The following is an 18,474-nucleotide window of genomic DNA, read 5'->3' as shown; positions in this document are numbered from 1 at the left end:
GATGGATACAGTGGGGAGTTGATCCATGCCTTGCTATGTGTGTGGTTTATAGGACTTGCTCCCTTGTTTTGGTCCACTTTATTGTCCTTCAAACAATAGTAGCTTTACTGGAGCACACACAATTTAGAAGATTTAATACAGGAGCATCCGTGTTTTTGGGGGGAACTAGGGTTTCAGGAGAAAACCTCACAAAGAACATTAAAAGTCGATATTTGAACCCAACGTTTTTGACTGTGTAACTGGTCTTGTCACGTCCATCATTGTGCTAGTCAACATTTGTGACTTTTTTTGCAAACATGCTTTCACATCACAGTGGCTGCGGGGAGGCTAAGAAATGATGTCCTTTTGCTTTTTTCCATTTTATAGACTAAATGATAAATGAGCCGAAGGTGGCACACAAATAGGAAATCAATGACTGAGTTGTCGCATTGCTCCGCTGCTGTTTGTCACCAGACACCACTCTGAAATTTCAATCACGATTATCAATGATGACTTGGGAGGCAGATAGCTACTATTTAGGGCATTGGGTCAAGGGCAAATTACTTTTTCTACACCTCTTTGACGCCAATCAATGTAAAAAAATTATATATATATCTATATATCTATATATCTATATATATATATATATATATATATATATATATATATATATATATATATATGCTTGTTTTTTTTTTCAATAGCGGACTTAAACGGACCACCACCCAAAGGCCATGTTCATTATTGATGATAGTGACCCATGACCTAAGCTATTGATTGAGCAAATTGCAACCTTATTTATTCATACAAGCGACATATCACATGACAGCTGCCATTGTACGTGTGCACTTGTGTGTCTGTGATGCCCCTCACGAGTGAACGATGGGATTGTGTTTCAGGCGACATTTTGTCCAGAGCGAAGAGGTACTGTGATATACCCTCGTGAGGGTGCTGGTTCCATCGGTTTCACTGTGAAAACACTCTGCCATTGATTTGATGATTCATCTGTTGTCGTGTGTAGTATTTTATACACAGCAGACATTCAACGCGCGTACGATAAAATGTTGTTAAACTCTACGGACTTCACAGTTGGTGCATACCATTTTGAATGAGTTGTGTCATCTGAAGAGGTGCTGGGTTTCTGTCTAACTGCACATATGTTATCGTTCTCTGTGCACGCCCCAGCACACACTGCTGGTGAATGTCAGTGGAGCACATGTTGGTTCTATCCTCAATGAGGAGTTAGTTCCTTTGAGTGGAATCTGATTTTACCATCGCCTTGTTTCAGAATCCACCCCCACTTTCTTTCCTGGCAGAGCCACTAAAAAACAGGACTTTTATTATCTGAGTCCAGCTGTTAGGAAAATATTTCTACAGTTGTGGTTAAGAAAACACAACAAATCAAGGGTGTCATATGAAAACTTCATAAGTGAATGTGGGGATATTAATTATCACCCTGAAGAAATGTTATGAGAGCCTCACTGTGCTATTTAGTTCTCATGGTGATCATTCAAGTCTACTTTTGCGATAAAGCGCTTTGGATGAAGAAGGTTGACAGTCCTGATTTTCTCTCAACTAAATCTCAATTACAGTAAAAGTATTTACCTTAAGAGTCCAGAACACAACGAGATGTTCCGTATTTAATTTAACTAAACATTTCTCTTTTATGAGCATAAATTCAGAATAGTCATTTCTAATTCAATGCTGGAATTATGTAAAGCAATGATTCCGAGCCAGTTCAATTAAACAGGCCCAGATTTCACACTAAATCAGTTTTTGGGGAAATTGATACAAAATCATCACTATTACTGTATTTTTATTTCTTGGGTGTAAAATAGGCTCACCACAGGTTGGGGAATACTTGTATAATGATTTTGATGGCTTCAGGAGACCATATGAAGACTACAATGTGGTTCTAATCCCCAGTGATAGCATTAAACTCCACGTATGTATGTCCTGATCCAATTGGACTCAAGCCAAGTTCAAATGCCCACCAAATGTAATAAAATAATCTTCCCTTGGTATCGAGAGGTTAAGTGTTTGGAGAGTAGGTGCTCCGTCAAAGGTCAATTCATTGATAAGTGGATCAGATAAAGGATCGGTTTGGCACCGTGAAGATATAACGGTAATTCATTTTACCTGTTGTCTACATTTCTGGTTTGTATTCCGTACAGGTTTTTGCTGACCCGGCAATTATTCTGTTGCTTCGTTTGTGTGAATGGTTGGGGGGGTTCTGCCTTTCAAGTGAAATTTCCTGGCATATCATCCTGGAGGGAATTGGGGGGATCTCTTTTCTGGGTGTGTCAGCAAGAATTGTGGTTGTCATTCTAGTAGTAGGATCATATTTGGTCATTTAAACCTGCATTCAACACGCACACCTTACACATACGCACACACGGAGCAGATTGGATGTAGTGGAGTATTTACTGCAGCGCTGGGACCTTGGCGTGTCAATGTCAGTGATGGATAAGGCAGGAGTGCTACGGGCAGTGTCACTGGCTTTTCCAGGAGGATGTTCTGCTGAGCCGACATATTCTTGAGGTGGCTCTTACTGTTGTGTGCTCCTATATGTGCATGTATGTTTTAGAAACCACCTACTGATGCTTTCTGATGCTGTTGTACGCTTTCTGTTTGTCACTAATATCCCTCTATCTCTTTGTTTTGTCCACAGTGTGCAGGTCTGGATTTTACAAGTCCACACTGGGAAACATGGAGTGTTCCAAGTGTCCGCCTCATAGTTACGCTCACCATGAAGGCTCGTTGCATTGTGGATGTGAGAAAAACTACTTCCGTGCTGAGGGAGATCCAGACTTCATGGCCTGTACACGTAAGTAGGCTTGTTTGGAGGTTGCAATCATCTTGTTATCAACCTCCCAAAGTCTCACTGGAGAAAAACTATGACATGGGTGGGAGGACTTTTCGGTTAGCAGTAAAACACATCTTCATCCAGCCTTGAGGAGCTGATAATTCCACATTAGTTTGACTGTCAATGCGCTTTAGTGTTCCATGATGCTCCAGTCTAAACGATTCCAGATGTTTCTCACTGCGGGTTTTTTCGACATCAAATAGTAAAATGAAGGTAATTGTGGTGTAATTTGGGGAAACAAAACATTAGACAAAACTATCAGCATTTATGCACAGATTTAAGAATATCAGGTAAGGCTGTTATTGCTGTGTAGATTGTGTCTGAACACATTGAATGTGACTTGCCATGTTAACTTCAAATTGTTACCCAATGTGCAGTCTCCAGATTGTGTTAAAATTAGATACATATTTTTTCCCCAATTTTGGGGGAATTTCGCTTTTATTTATGTTGCCAATGTGTGATTTTTTTCCAAATCTATTGAGAACACCCTTGGAAAATATCAACCTATAATGAAAAAGAAATTCCAAGTTGATTGATTAAAAGCTGTTGAGAGAAAACCACATCAAAGAAACTTCTAAGCCTGTGGTAATTACTTCACGGATCATCCAAGTTCCAAATGTTTGTTAGTCTGATTCACCCTTTCTCCTCCTGACATGATTCTATTTGTCCTTCTCTGATGCAAATTGATTGCAGATTCATCTTACAAGCTTTCCAAAAGCCGTTCCCCATGAAACTATAAATCAGCCCATTCCCTCATGTCTGATTACGTATTAATTTATTACCAAACAACTAAGAGACAAAAGTCATTGATCACGTTTTACCAGTTGCTGGAGAACAGTAGAAAATGCAAATTGACGCCCTCGGTAATGGACAGAATTGTAATTAGTGGAACTGTCATGACTGTTATTACCTTAACGCCATCTGGTCAGCTGGCCAGATTTGCTATCTTTTGGGGCAGACAAAGGCTGGAACATTAATTATTGGTGAGGGTGAGGATATTTAGAGTTGCCCTTTACATTAATTGTGAATTTTTGAAATGAGAAAATGTGTTTCTCACAATTAAAATGGTGGAATAAGAAACTCAAAGCCCTAAATCGAACCCAAAGATAATATCCCTGTGAAAAATTTATAAATTTCGCTCTAATTGCAAAATAATAATTATTTTATACAAACGGCACTACACAAAGACCACCGTCTACTTTTACAGCAGGAATAAAGATTACAGATGATGACCTTTTCTGTTGTTGCCAACACAAACTGTAAAAATCCTGGCCTTGTAAAACTGGAATTCAAAACTGCTGAGCTGATGTATTGGCTTACATCGCACTCATAAAATGGCGGTGAGTGGATTTGCCATTTGCCATTAAATGTCATTTTCTTTGTACAGCTCCCCTTTTTTCCCATCATCTCATGACTTTCCTTCTGCCTTTGCTTTCTTTCTCATCCCGTGTATCCGCTGACCTCTTGGTTTTCTCACCTCCACCTCATGACCTCTTCTCTGACCACCAGGCCCTCCCTCAGCTCCTCGTAACGTTATCTCCTCCATCAACGAGACCTCGGTTATCCTAGACTGGAGCTGGCCGGAGGACACAGGTGGCCGCAGAGACCTCACCTTTACCGTCCTCTGCAAACGATGTCGAGCCGGAGCTGCAAACGGCAGCAATGGCGGCAGCCCGCGGTGTGATCCCTGCCGGAGCAACGTACGCTTCATTCCAAGAGCCACGGGCCTCCAAAACACCACCGTGACCGTAGGAGACCTGCTAGCTCACACAAACTACACGTTCGAGATCGAGGCACAGAACGGAGTCTCGTCACTGGCGCTCAAGATGAGGCAGTATGCCGCTGTCACCATCACCACCAATCAAGCCGGTGAGACGTTAGAACAGATGGTGGATCATACCAGTCAAATATTCTATTTCCTCAGCAGCAATGTGTGCTGGGGTGTATTTCCCAGGCATGCCAAATGTGTTTCTCTGCCACTCTTAAAACACATTAGAAAGACTTCTTGTTTTTCCAAAACACATTAGAAAGCCCTTGTGTTTTTCAAAACAACCTAAAGTAGTAACATATGCAACTTGTGACTACTTCACTTTAGTGTTTATGTGTTGACAGACTCACACGCACTTGACTGTTACCAAATTATTTCTCTTGTATGGTATATTAATGTACAAGTACAGTATGTAGAATATCTACTAAATTCTGGGGGAATCACATTTATAAAGTCAACAAATTAAAGAAAAGACAAAAGAGAAACATAACCAGACATTGAAACCATGACAAAGCCGACATTTGTCTAAGTATTCATCAGATTCACAGTCAGGCAATTATTCTTGAAGGCTTGTCTGGAATGAAAGGTTGGGTCAAGAGGAACTGCACTTAGCCAAAACAACTGTTTTTTTAAACCAACTCATCTGGTGTATTGACGTTTTGCTTAGTACTAAAGACAATCACATTTCTTTATTTCAATTACATCCAGCCAAAAAAAGTCTCGGTCAGGGATGTTACTATGTATCCCTAAACTCAACTAAACCACCCACATTATCATCATTGCTGCAGGTGGTGCACTGTGTGTGTGGTATACCTTTAGCAGAAGGTCACATGAGGACATGTGTTCGAATGATTTGAGAGGAAATGGGTGCAACTTTCCCACTGATGCACATGGGAAGTCCCCTTGAGAAACAATAGCCGCCCAATTGATACAACCATTAAGGCTAGTTCACAACAATTCAGTAGTTACACGATACAAGAACAAAACAATGCACGGGTGGACCAAATTAGGAACGGAAGACAAGAACTTCTTATTATATTCCATATTTGGAAACCTTGGAGTTCACGCATTTATTGCTTTAATATTTGTCACTGCAACTGCTGTGTAGATGATATTGTTTAGACAATACCGGCCCAGTTTCATTTCTTTTCCGAGATATTATTTGTTTTGTTATTGCAGATATAGCTTCTTATTTAATGCATTGTTGGTATTCTTATTGTAGTTATTGATTCAATTCTGAGACATAGCTGCCCAAGGGGCTCCAAGAAGTCCCGTCTAAACAAACACTGTGTTGTCTATTTACAGCTGTGGCAAGCCTCTTATAAATATCACCGAAAATTATATATCTTCCTCCCGTCCTCCAGAAACCGTCTCTTACTTTGTGATGACACACTAGGATAGATATCTGGGTCACAAGCTGCAGGACAGAGGAGGGAGACGGCGAGGAGTCACGAGACACAAAGGAGCCTTAAAAAACTGCACGCTATCTAAATAGCGTGACGACTGACGACGTCTTTGCTCAACCCTTCTGGATAGAAAATGACCCGGATGACATTTGAAGTGATAACTTGTGGCAGAGGCACAAAGAAATACACTTAAATACATTAACAATGCGGCTGCCGCACAAGATAGTATTTCTGTCCTCTTTTTATATTGAACGCCTTCAATTTAATGTCCGTGTTCAAATACACTTGCGCTAATCATAAATGCTTGATACTCAGAAGCTACGGTATAATCATATTCAATGACTGGAGCCTGACATCTCAGAAATGAAAATGTCATCCCTTTTACAGACAACCTTAGAGTAACAATGGTCTCCTAAAACTGCCATTCGTTTAAAAAAAAGGTATCTAACCAAAGATACTACAGCACCTCTCAGAAGAAGAACACAAAGAAACTAAAAATAAATTGCTATTCATCTATAGTTTATTCTTGTTGAGACCATTATTTCTGATAGCGTGCACATTTTTGCAAAGTTGATGATTAATCAGTATTGTCAACAACACATTGTTGGAGTCAACCTATCACAACCAACATGAGGCCAACACATGGGACGATTACGCTCTATTCAATCGTGTGGCGGCAGTCAAATTGTGTGAACTCGTAAAGTTGCAAAGCATTTATATGAATGTTTGTGATAATTATATCACTTGGTTCCAGCTGGGTTATATTATAGATTATAAGAACCAGACCTATTTTAAATGACAGGACATGGATTAGTAGCACTTAGATGTTCAGCTTTTGTTTGTGTTTATTCTTGTATGTAGAAATTGACTGAAGAGGACACAATTTTGACTGTGTGGGCTTCAGCGGGACTTTATTATCATGTTTTATCATCTATGTGGACCGTCAGTGGTACTTCTTTCTGTATATTTTATTTGAAGTGCGCCTATCAATGCTGAGGGCGGCTATGTGTGCACGGAATACAAACAACTATTTGTGAGTCGTGTTCAGAAGAGACGGCACTTTAAACATTGTTGATCAACACATCGAGATGCAGGCAGAGAGACACGCTTTGAAGCTGAAAGACACTACGCACTCCACCTGACATACTGTATGTGCACGTCCAAAGAATATCTCCGCCTGCAGCTGTGCACTCTCCATTGGCCCTGGGAGTTTACAAGGATTAAATATGTCAGTGCGCCAGGCCTACCTGATCTAGTCACACATCGAGATGCCAAAGAAGTTAAAAGATGGATTAAGTGTTTCCCTGGGTAGTAGCAGTGTGTCCGGGCAGTGTTGTCAGATAGATTTCCGCCTCTCATCCCTTTGCCCTCGAACTCATGGTCATCGTAATGTTGACGAAGTCTTTGATCTACATTTAGGGCAGTTTTCTCAAATAGTAACCCTCTGGCCAAGGAAAGTACATGTAGTGCTTCATTGCAACAGTATCCGCCTGTCACATTGTGATTTTTCAATCAAAAAAGTCAGTTGGCCAGGTTTTTGATTCCATAGCTTTGGCAGAGGTATGAGGTTTTGAATTTTTGAGCAAATAGGATTTCCATTTAATGTTTTGGAAAATTACCAGGATAATTATAGACATTATACACTTTGAATTATTATTTCGGTATTTTTACAAGGTTTTAATTTACTCTAAGTCATGACTTCATGGCATTAAGTGTATATGAATTACAGTGTGCTCTATGACAAGTATTCCTATAAGTGCCACTTAAGACTTATTAAAGGCATCTCAGGCCAGTTTTTAAACTATTATTGGCCTGATGTAGCAACTAAATCGTAAAGTTGTGTGATAGACAAAAACAAGAAACAACAAATTAAGTATTTTGCAGTAGACAACCCGAAAGAAGCTGGGAATAAAAAAAAAGGGGGGGGATCCAAAGCCAAGATACAAAGAACTTGCCCTGAAGCTGCTCAGACACACAAAATCATTACCACCATAAACTGCAGTGCCAATAAAAAGCACAGCCTCACACTACTATCAGAACCGGGGGGAAAGGACGAGTGGGCGGTATGGAAACAGATTCGCCCCATCTGGATTCATTATAGAAAAAAAATGAAAAAAACCTCCAGCAGAAATACACTGGGGCATATGCACGGGAAGACAAAAACACACACCCATGCCCACAAAGGCACACTCTGTGGCTTTACAATACCAATCAACCAAAGCTCGAACATTTCAAAGACAAACATGTTTTTTCCTGTGGTCTAATAAAATTAAAAGTCAATGCTTTAGATGGAGAGCGAGCCCCGGAGCTGCCTGGCAATTAGAGAGCAGTTTAAAAAAAAAAGGGAAATGAGAATGTAGAAAGAAAATTACTAGAGTAGGACCATGTGACCATCCCAAGGTGTATAATTGTTGAGCAGAAATGGAGAATAAGGAAAGAAAAAAAATAATGAGAAAACATATATATATTTATATTATATGGAACACTGGCGATTGAACTTCCACTGAACCTCTGTCTTACGTGCTCTATTTTTCTGTGTGTGTTTTTCCAACTCAGCTCCCTCTCCAGTAATAGTGATCAAAAAGGAGAAGACATCACGAAATAGCGTTTCCTTGTCTTGGCTGGAGCCAGAGAGACCGAACGGCATTATTCTCGACTACGAGATCAAATACTATGAAAAGGTTGGTACTTGATGACATCCTCACTAGGACCGTGTGCTTTGTTAGTGTCAAACATGTAATCCCTTTAAGACCCGACTTCTAATTTGTTCTAAATTTCAAAACTGATTTTGCTGGTTACTTTCACCTATTAAAAAAATCTGTAATTGACAGTACCATCTCATGATTTTGATCAAAAATAAATATATTATTCTTCCTGATAAAATAGAAGGCACTTAAAACACCTGTGCAATAAAACTACAAAATTATATTTCCGGGTATCCCAGACAGCAGCATGAAGGTTAAACTATAGTAAAGTACGATTACATCTTAATATAAGGCATTAATACAAATTTAAACGATTCTTGTGTTTCGGCAAATTGCACGATGTTATCAAGGATATCCAATTAAAATCAGCCCAAAACTTCCCCACCTGCTTTTGTCACCAGTGAACCCTTCATATCAACTTCTCATTCCTCGTCTTGTCATCTTTATCATGTTTTTCTTGGCATTTGGGGATATCACTCCCTTTTACTTACTCACCTTTTTCATGTTCTGCCTTTCATCTTGTCCTCCCCTTTTCCTAAATGGAGTTTTATGCCAGATAGTAAACGGAGACTTACGTTCCTCCTGTGAGAGGAAATTAGCACCGAATAAATTACACTGGCTTTTCAGCAGCTCATACGACTCCATAGCTGACATTTGATGGTGAAATTATCCATTGATACAGGTTTAGTCATTCGAACAAATTCACTGAGTGTGTGTGAGAAAGCGAGTGTGTGTGCTTGTGCATGTGAGAGCGAAGAAAGTGCATGCGTGTCCCCAGATCACAGTTTGCTTCAGTGCCAAGGCTGGCCCCTAATCTCTTGATTAGTAGGCAGACAGAAGCAGTCTCCTCTCTAAACTCCCGTTCCCTGCTCAGCCACCCTTACCTAAGATGCTAATACACGGCTGGAAAACAGCGAGGGGAAAAGTTAATGACTGATACTCTGCTGTTTTTTTTTTTCTTCATTCACATACACCACTAAACCACAAGATGCTAATTCATTACAAAATGATGCCGAAATGAAAAGGTGGGTTTTAAAGTGAAGTAAACCGCAGGGCCTTTTGCATTAATCCGTGTTAGTCACATCCGGGGACGTATAAGGACAGCCGCACAAAGTAACTCGCGACAGCCTTGAAACTGCGACAAGTGATTTTGAACTTCAGACAAAGGGTTCTTCCATGCAGATGGGTGGACAAGGACACCAGGAAGGGGGATTCCCTCAAAAATGGTTGAGATGAAATCACATGCCAAGGCTGAATGCCGTATCAGAGCGCAGTTTTTGAAGACATAAGCACAAAGACACACGTTTAAAAAAAAAAAAAAAGGATGGTGAGAAAGACATGAGGCCATAAAAAGGCATTTTAGGGTGGCAGTGTGAGTTGCTGGGAAACCTGGAAGTGTTTTTCAGCGTTAATGGTACTTTCACAGATGTGTACGTTACCCAAAATGCCACAAGCGCAAAGACACTGTCATCAAAGACGTTTGGCTTCAAGCTGGTCAAAATCTGGATGTCCTTTTCCACTTAGCCTGGAGGACACAATTGTCCGTAATGTTCAAAGACAGCAGTGGAATGAAGAGTCATTACACATCAGCACGTTTAATGATAGTTTCTACTACTTTGGTTGATCGCTCTTGAAATAGTTCATTGGGTATCGTTTAAACAGATGCACTTTATCAGAGATAAAGCTTTTTAGATTTATGAATGGAATCATCCCAAAGATGTAACTTGTATGGAGTGCATGGACCTTGAAACAAGCCGTTTATCATATGTGACTGGGGTTCATATCTGGCCAAATGGTTGTTGCACATTTCTTTTTTATTTTCAGATTTTTTAGCTACTGGTCTGTTAACACGATGCATCGAAAATTACAAACATATGATGCAAGCTTTGTTGAAGTAAAATTTAAATGAATTCTGGGCTTAGATGGTGTCTTTTAGCTCCAGCTGTATTAAAGTAGAATACAAATAATGACTTTGCCTTTGTGTTACATTCTTGTGGCTTTACAACATGGATTCAATATAAAATATTTAATATGTTCTATTTTATTTTGTGATTTCATTATTGTTTCAACCAAAGTGGGTCCTTGTGCGGTTGTGACCACACACTACAGTTCTTGCACATGTTATCAATGCAATCTCGAGACCTTCACATGCACAAGTTTGCTGTGTTTATTTGGTCTTGCATGGAATGAATCCTGTTTAGCATTTTTTTTTTCGTGTGTATGTTTATACAGGCAATCATTTTCTTCAGCTTTGTTTAGATTGCCAAAGCGGCATTACGGCAATAGTGGTGATCTACGGTACTCTGCTGAGAGGCACATGGACACCCCATAATCACAGTATGCCATTGCTATGCTTTACTTCCTCACACACAAACACACACACACGTGCACAAACACACACGCAGGTCGTCTTACCACACCTGTGTGTGATTTTAAAAGGGATCCCATGCTGTCCTGGCCATTGAATGGTGACAAGCCGTGAGTGGATTTATAGTTGCGATGAGGAGTTATCCTGATGCAGGCCTGCTGTATCAGTTACCTCCTCACACACATACCAGTTTAAAAAGCTTTGTGCACTATAAAACTCTAATCCACCCCCATTACCGGGCGTGAAGTTCTTTCAAAATGCCCTGTCTGTGTGGCTTTTACAATGAAGGCCTGTAAATAAATCAGTCTGTAGAATTAGGGTTCAACTCTATCCTGACAAGATTTGGACTTTAATGCTTGCCTTAGTTTTAAAACATAAGGGTCATTTTGTGGCTTGTTAAATGAATCCCATTTAGGTTGGTTGATCTTGTTTTATCTTCCGCTATTTATTTAGTTGTAGTGAATTGCTCTAATAGTTTCAAGATGAGATGGGGCAGGAGGCAAGGATAGAGGAATGGGATATGGGATTAGTCTAATGGGTTAGTAAGTATTCCTAAAAATGGTATTCTGCTACAGCTAGGTGGGAGGAAAATAGGGTATCTTCAAATCTGACATTATTGGTAAAAAATGCTTTTCTGTCTTGTGCAACAAATTGACCAAATAAAACTGAATAATTAAAAAAAAAAGTCAGTGTGGATCAAGGTGAAAGTCCGAACCTAAACTAAGACAGCCTCTCCCCTCAACTTAATATACATGTTAATGTATTTGTCAATCAATTGTATCATCTGAAAAATGTCACGCCCTAGAACTCAAATATAAGTGTGATTTTCATCTCATACAAGATTCCACATCTGGTCGCAAGGTGAAGACTCAGTGTTCTTGCATTGCTTTATCAGCGTAGATCAGCAGGAGAGAAGTCGTAAAACAGAGAGGCCATAATTCATCTGATAAAGGGAAAGCTGTCAAACTGTCTGCATTGTTTGGGTGTGTGCGTTTATGAAGGCCCACACTCTCGGATGACACGCTGCACATGTTGTTTTGATTAATATTTAGACCCAAGGCTATGTATTTCATTTCTCTCTCTTTATTTCTACCTCGTCCGCTATAGGAGGAGCAGGAGACCAGCTACACGATCCTTCGGGCCCGAGGTTGTAACGTGACTCTGAATGGTCTCAAGCCCAACACTGCCTACCTGCTGCAAATCCGAGCCCGCACAGCGGCCGGATACGGAGCCAGCAGCCCCAGTTTCCAGTTTGAAACCAGCCCTGACTGTAAGTGGTAGCTAAAATATGGTCTCCAGAATACAGTTTTTAAACCAAGTATTCCAACAGACAGCGTGTCCATTTTTCGTCCAGCATGTGTCGTATTTTTTTGCTGGCATGAGCACACATCTCACATAAAACTTGCTTTGTGTCTTTCAGCAGCCTTTTCCATCTCCAGTGAGAGCAGCCAGGTCGTGCTAATCGCCATTTCCTCAGCAGTGGCCATCATCCTGCTCACTGTGCTGCTCTACGTCTTGATTGGGAGGTTTGTCAACATTTTGGCACAATCTTCTCGCATTTTATTGCAAAAAAGTATGCCTGATCATTTTTGGGAAATGTTATACGTGCTAACCAAACAAAAACTATATGAATAATGATGAGATTAGAAAGATTAGTTTTTTTTCTCTTGCTCTTTGAAAGATCTTGGATTTTGCACTCTTATGCACCCCCCCACCCTCTCACACACACACTAAGCTGGACCAATGAGTGAAGCCTTATTAGACGTGGCACAGCTTCTGACCTTCTCTATTTGGATTGGCAGGTTTTGTTGCCACAGCAAATCCAAACATCCTGATGAGAAAAGACTGCACTTTGGCAACGGCCACCGTAAGTATCGGACTGTTTTTCTTCTTCAATCTTTCCTGTCTCCACTTTACAGTTCACTGAACTCCAATTAGCTGGTTGCATTATAAATTGCTTGAATGTTTCATTCCTATAGATGTTTCTTTCTCACAGTATTTTCACACTTCTAAATAAACAAGGGTCTGATGGGAAATGTTAGTTAAACCTTATTTGTTTATTCTATTGCAGTTTTTCCCAACCATTACTGAGGCAACACATGTATTTAAAAAAAAAAAAAAAAAAGCTCACGGCACACCATCAAAAAAAAAAAAAATCAGTCTCAAAGCGGCACTCAAATGTCTGACTCGCTCTACTAAACTTGGGTGAATATATATTTTCCTGCTTCCGATGAAAGTACTAAAATCTCATCTGACTGGTAATTACTGAGTGCTGAGGTAATGCTGATCCTTTTGCAATGTGAAAAACATGCCATTTTTTGACAAAAAATGAACAGTATCAAAATATTGTTTCCATCCGGTCAGGATTGAGCTGCAATTTTCCACAGACTGATCAACTTAGTTTTTATTTTCGTATTTGGATAAATGCCATCCTTATCACGATTTAAAAACATCTGTACGGCCGTTGGAACATGTGTTAGAGCGATATTAGTAACTGGCTTCTGCAAAGTTTCCTCATGTTTCCTGTCATGTTAGAAACTCAGTGAGACAGGAGATTACATCATCTTAAAAGTTGGAAGCGACTGATCATTTCGTTTTGATTTGATTAAACCCCGGCACTCCAAGGATTTAGTTTTTAAACATCCTGAGTATTTATCTAAGAAGTGACAGTTGTTGAATGACCATGTTTTGAGACCTGCTCTTTCCTGCTCCAGTGCGTTTGCCAGGTATTAAGACCTACGTAGACCCCCACACATATGAGGACCCCAGCCAGGCTGTGCATGAGTTTGCGAAGGAGCTGGATGCCTCCTGCATAGCCATCGATAAAGTGGTGGGAGCAGGTAAGAATAGACACTTCCTTGTAACTTCATTCAAAAAGAATAAAAAAATAGAGCACATGCAAGTGCAGTGGCAGGTTATGTTAAGTGTGCTGCCAGAAAAGAGAATTCATTTCAATGCCGCAGCTTCTTTAAAGCTTTGATGGAGGAAAACAAATGATAAATGACAGCAAGTTTGTTGTTGTTGATTCATGTAACCTGTTTTCCTTTTTCTTAATTTTTCCTTCAAGCATCCTGTCTTACTCCCATTTCTGTGATTAAGGGCTTTATAAATAAAGTTGACGTGACATTCTTAATATTTAAACATTTTAAATTTGATCCAATTCATTTGAGGTTTATAAATGTGAAATGTTCCCTGATTTTATTTGCGTATTCATTTTCTAAAAAAATATATAAATCACAAATGAGAATGGCTCATTAGGGTGCCACACTTCTTTAAATATTGTTGGCTTGTTAATAATTTAAGATTTGATAAGCCATTTAGCTACATGACGTTACAGATTAATAGTTCTCCCCAAATAACAAAACATCCACTTTGCCTTGTTGTCATAAATGGCAGTACTTCATCTTTCATGATATTTAATTTTGGATTACTTTGCTTCATTGTGTGTTAAAAGACAGTACACAGTTTTTTGGGTTTTTTTTTTGCTATGATGGGACTTTCCCATCAAAGTGAGATACCCAGTTCCACTTAGAACAGGAAGTGAATGAGTGTCCCTAATCAAGCCTTATTAAAATGAGATCTCCACTCTCTGGGGGTGACCACAAAAAGAGTTCCTTTACCCTGTCTGGTCTGCTCACTGCTGGACGAAGCAGAGCAGGAAAGCACAGGCATGATGATGTTGGTATTTAGACAGGTTGTAATTATTCTGGCCTAAATTCTTCCAGACCCCGTTGCTTCACGTCCAGATTTTGACCCGTGCTCTGTGTTCCAGGGTTACACTGGGAAATTATAGTGTGGACTGGAGGAAGCGCGAGATCTACAAATGTCTTAGCTCTGACATCACCTAGCGCTCCATATGCATATACATAGTCGAGTACGCATTCTTGATCCACTTGTCTAAAGCTGGGCCAAATCCTTGTAGCCAGCTGCAGCATTGATGGTTGCATTTGAAGCATGCAGTCTCCCTGCACCACTTACTGTACATTGTGCAAAACACACACACTGGCACGGGATGAAGTAAACACACACATATCCCCTCACCGGCAAGGAATTCTAATCAGAGTCTGTGGAGTCACCTTGCATCCAGTTGGACTAACAGACAATAAGGCTGTGTCAACAGAAGGGAAGTTTTCTTCATTAGGCATTTTTGTTTGCTTTAATCAAGAAATACGCTTATCGTGGAAGTTTAGTGTTTGATCACTACGAATACAGTGTGTCACATTTTCCATCTTTGAAATTTTTAAGCAACGCTCACGCACAAAATTGCATTTGTAGGTTTGGGGATGGTAACATGTTGGGTGGTGTTTGTTTTTTTGGTCTTTGCAAACAGCGCATCGCCATGGCAACAGCATGTGATCAAATAAATTGCTTTCACTAACATTTCTTCTTAAACGCATCTTTGACACTTTTAGATGAAACACTAAAGACAATTGACAAATTTCTGTTGAAGGAGTTCATGAAATTGTGACCTATGAAAGGCCCCAAAGATATGTCAAAGTAACTTCAAAACATAGATCTCAGTGTGGACGAGACCAATATTTTTACAAGTCTAATGTATGTTCAAAATTTGGTGTGTTTTTGTAAAACTCTCATATGTGACCTTTAGGTGAGTTTGGTGAGGTGTGCAGTGGCCGTCTGAAACTACCCAGTAAGAAGGAGATCTGCGTGGCTATCAAGACTCTAAAAGGAGGATACACAGACAAACAGAGACGGGATTTTCTTGCTGAAGCATCAATCATGGGACAGTTTGACCATCCCAACATCATCAGGCTGGAGGGGGTGGTGACACGCAGTGAGTAAAACCAATTCTTCGTGACACAAAGCCACATTATGGCCTCTTCTGGATTTCCTTTTCACAGTAAAATATTTTATTCGTTTAAATGCTTACTGAAGAAGACTACACAAGGAAAGATCTGATCTAAGATTTATGTCCACATTCCATGACACGTCCATTCTCTCTGGAGTCTTTTTACCGATTCTGATCTAAAAACGTCTTTGACAAATGGCCCTAAAGTGGCCGACACTTTAGAGAAAATCGCCGCGGTGTTATCGAGTTGCCGCAGTGTAAATCTCTTCAAATCAATGTACTCTGATCAAAGCTATGTCCTTAGTGGGTATAAATCCATATCTCTTGCACGCTCCCCCTCTGGGTCTCTTTATAGGACTATCATCAGGGCACAGAAGGAGTCTTTAAAAAGGAATGAGTGCAAAAAACAAAATAATGAGTCTGAACTTTGTCGCTGAGAAACATGCCTGGCCTCTATCTTTCCCTCAGGCACCAGCCTTGTTAAGAAGCACTGCTCTATAGTGACTAAAACACCAAGAGCCTCTCCTCACTTAATTGTCCTCAATTTTTGCTTTCCCTTGTTTAATCTCCCTCAGTCTAATTCTCTTATTCTCTTGTGTGATCTCAGTGTCCAAATTGCTTCATGCCCCTTTTTAATTCAGTTCATCTGGATGCTTTGTAGAAAGTACATTTTTCCCCCTGGAAAAAGTCAATGCCAAGCCTAAATCTAAAAAAATAAAAACATACCCCATAACTCACTATGAACCAGTAAAATGTGTGTAATCTTAATAGAGTGGTCCTCTCTTCTACTGTTTGTGTGTGCGTGTGTGTGTGTGTGTTACATACCTGCTCATGTGTGTGTATTGTGAAATAGAGTGAGTGAACATTTGTAGGCATCCACTGAACATATGAGTTGGAGCAGCCCGGGAGCAGGGTTCGATTTTAGGTTCATTTGCTCGGCACACATACAGCAGACACACACACACTCGCAGCCCGATGCGGGTGATTTATTAAGATGCTCCTGTTAATTCTTAATCCTGAGACTTTCACACCCCATTTACCTTGCTGCTTTTGGGTGATCCACAGGCTGCATATGTTCAGGGACACACACACACATGCATGTTTGATGCTCATACACACACTCAGTCATCCACATGAGCTGAGCGACACAACAAAGAGGCTGCAGCGCCTTTATCTTGCCAAGAGAAGGATGGAAGTGAAGAAGCTTCAAGACATGAGGGAGAAACCTGCGTGTGTGTTCAAGTGTGTTACTATAAAATTGTCCTCTAATAAACGCGGGCATCCATCAACATATCGGAGGAGTTTGAGCACAGATGTATAAACTATGATAGTAAAAGTAAGCTTTGTGAGTTTATTGAGACAAAGTATGTTAAATTAGACTGTTCTGAGTTCATCATTGAATGAATCAAGTGAAACAAAAACAAAACATTTTTCATAAAAGCGCCGTAGAATATAAATATATTCTTAAAATCTAGAGTTGGAAAAGTGGTTTCCAGTTTCAAATCTGTTTGTGTCTTAACTACTTTGTTGACATGAAAAAAGTGATAATGTCAATCAATATACTGTACATTGGAACACAGCACATTGTAAAATTGAAACTATGTGGTTTATATCGTTTAGGTTGAAAGACTGCTCAAACAGTAATTGATCTATTCATCAATTCGGTTGCAGCCTGCTTTGATTTAATTAAAGTGATCAATCATCACTGCGATGGGAATGTTATTTCTTTCATGGGTCCTGATCGATTTGTTACATTTAAAACGCACTTCCATCACTGGTGCCACAACCGACCCAGATGTGAGGACAGTTCACATACAATGTGAAAGGGAGGGAGGGGGCAAATTCATCAGGGTAAAATGGAGATGGAGCATATGGCTGGTGGCAAGTCAAGAGTGAAACAGTGACAACAAAGCCATCTGGGGCACACAACAAGTCTTGACGCCAAGCCTGTTGATTTAACAATGGCTGCTTTAAAAGATGCATAAAGCCCCCCCCCCCCCCCCACACACACACACACACCCCTTGTATATAATAAACCTCATTCTGGCTTTAGTTTGAAACAAAAACGTTACTCTTGATTGCTGACCTTCTGGAGCCACTAAAAGTTTTGAGAAGTGAAAACTTATCTAACTGCAATTTACGTCTTATTTTAGCTGCACAGAATGTAGATGATGAATAAAAGTCATGAATATCTTTGCAGGTAAGCCTGTCATGATTGTCACCGAGTATATGGAGAATGGTTCACTGGACAGCTTTTTAAGGGTGAGTATGCATAAAATGATATTGAAATTATTCACCATCTATTGTCAAATATTTGCTGAAATATTCTTGTTTACTGCTACTATTTATTTGCATTGGCTCATTTTCAGCTCAAAGTATCCCTCACAAGAGACCTTTAAAAAAGAAAAACAAACTAAACAAGGTTATGCGATCGGACTTTACATCTGTCGATTCAAACTATGAGTCAGAGTACGTGATGCCTTTTTTAGTCAATGTCAAAAGGTGCAATGAAAAAAAAAAATGCAGTCATGGTGTCATTGCAAAGCGTGACAACAAAAACCACATTGCAATCACA

The 18,474-nt window shown here is 39.9% G+C and overlaps 1 protein-coding gene across 3 annotated transcripts in view; it reads left to right on the top strand.

Moving 5' to 3' along the window:
• The window catches only part of epha3 (eph receptor A3), a 111,517-nt gene that overhangs the window by 79,952 nt on the left and 13,091 nt on the right, over window positions 1–18,474 (top strand). For all 3 annotated transcript variants that reach the window (XM_085919961.1, XM_085919959.1, XM_085919960.1), the window contains 9 exons: window positions 2,651–2,806; window positions 4,355–4,714; window positions 8,576–8,700; window positions 12,200–12,362; window positions 12,513–12,618; window positions 12,895–12,959; window positions 13,807–13,932; window positions 15,699–15,884; window positions 18,100–18,161. In XM_085919961.1, coding sequence (XP_085776087.1) covers window positions 2,651–2,806; window positions 4,355–4,714; window positions 8,576–8,700; window positions 12,200–12,362; window positions 12,513–12,618; window positions 12,895–12,959; window positions 13,807–13,932; window positions 15,699–15,884; window positions 18,100–18,161 — 1,349 coding nt within the window. The remainder of the gene's footprint in view (window positions 1–2,650; window positions 2,807–4,354; window positions 4,715–8,575; window positions 8,701–12,199; window positions 12,363–12,512; window positions 12,619–12,894; window positions 12,960–13,806; window positions 13,933–15,698; window positions 15,885–18,099; window positions 18,162–18,474) is intronic.

This window comes from Syngnathus leptorhynchus, chromosome 9, assembly GCF_054491065.1.
Source record: "Syngnathus leptorhynchus isolate UIUO chromosome 9, UIUO_Slep, whole genome shotgun sequence".
Taxonomy (NCBI): domain Eukaryota; kingdom Metazoa; phylum Chordata; class Actinopteri; order Syngnathiformes; family Syngnathidae; genus Syngnathus; species Syngnathus leptorhynchus.
Note: the sequence above shows the minus strand (reverse complement) of the source record. Positions and strands in the feature narration are given on the sequence as shown.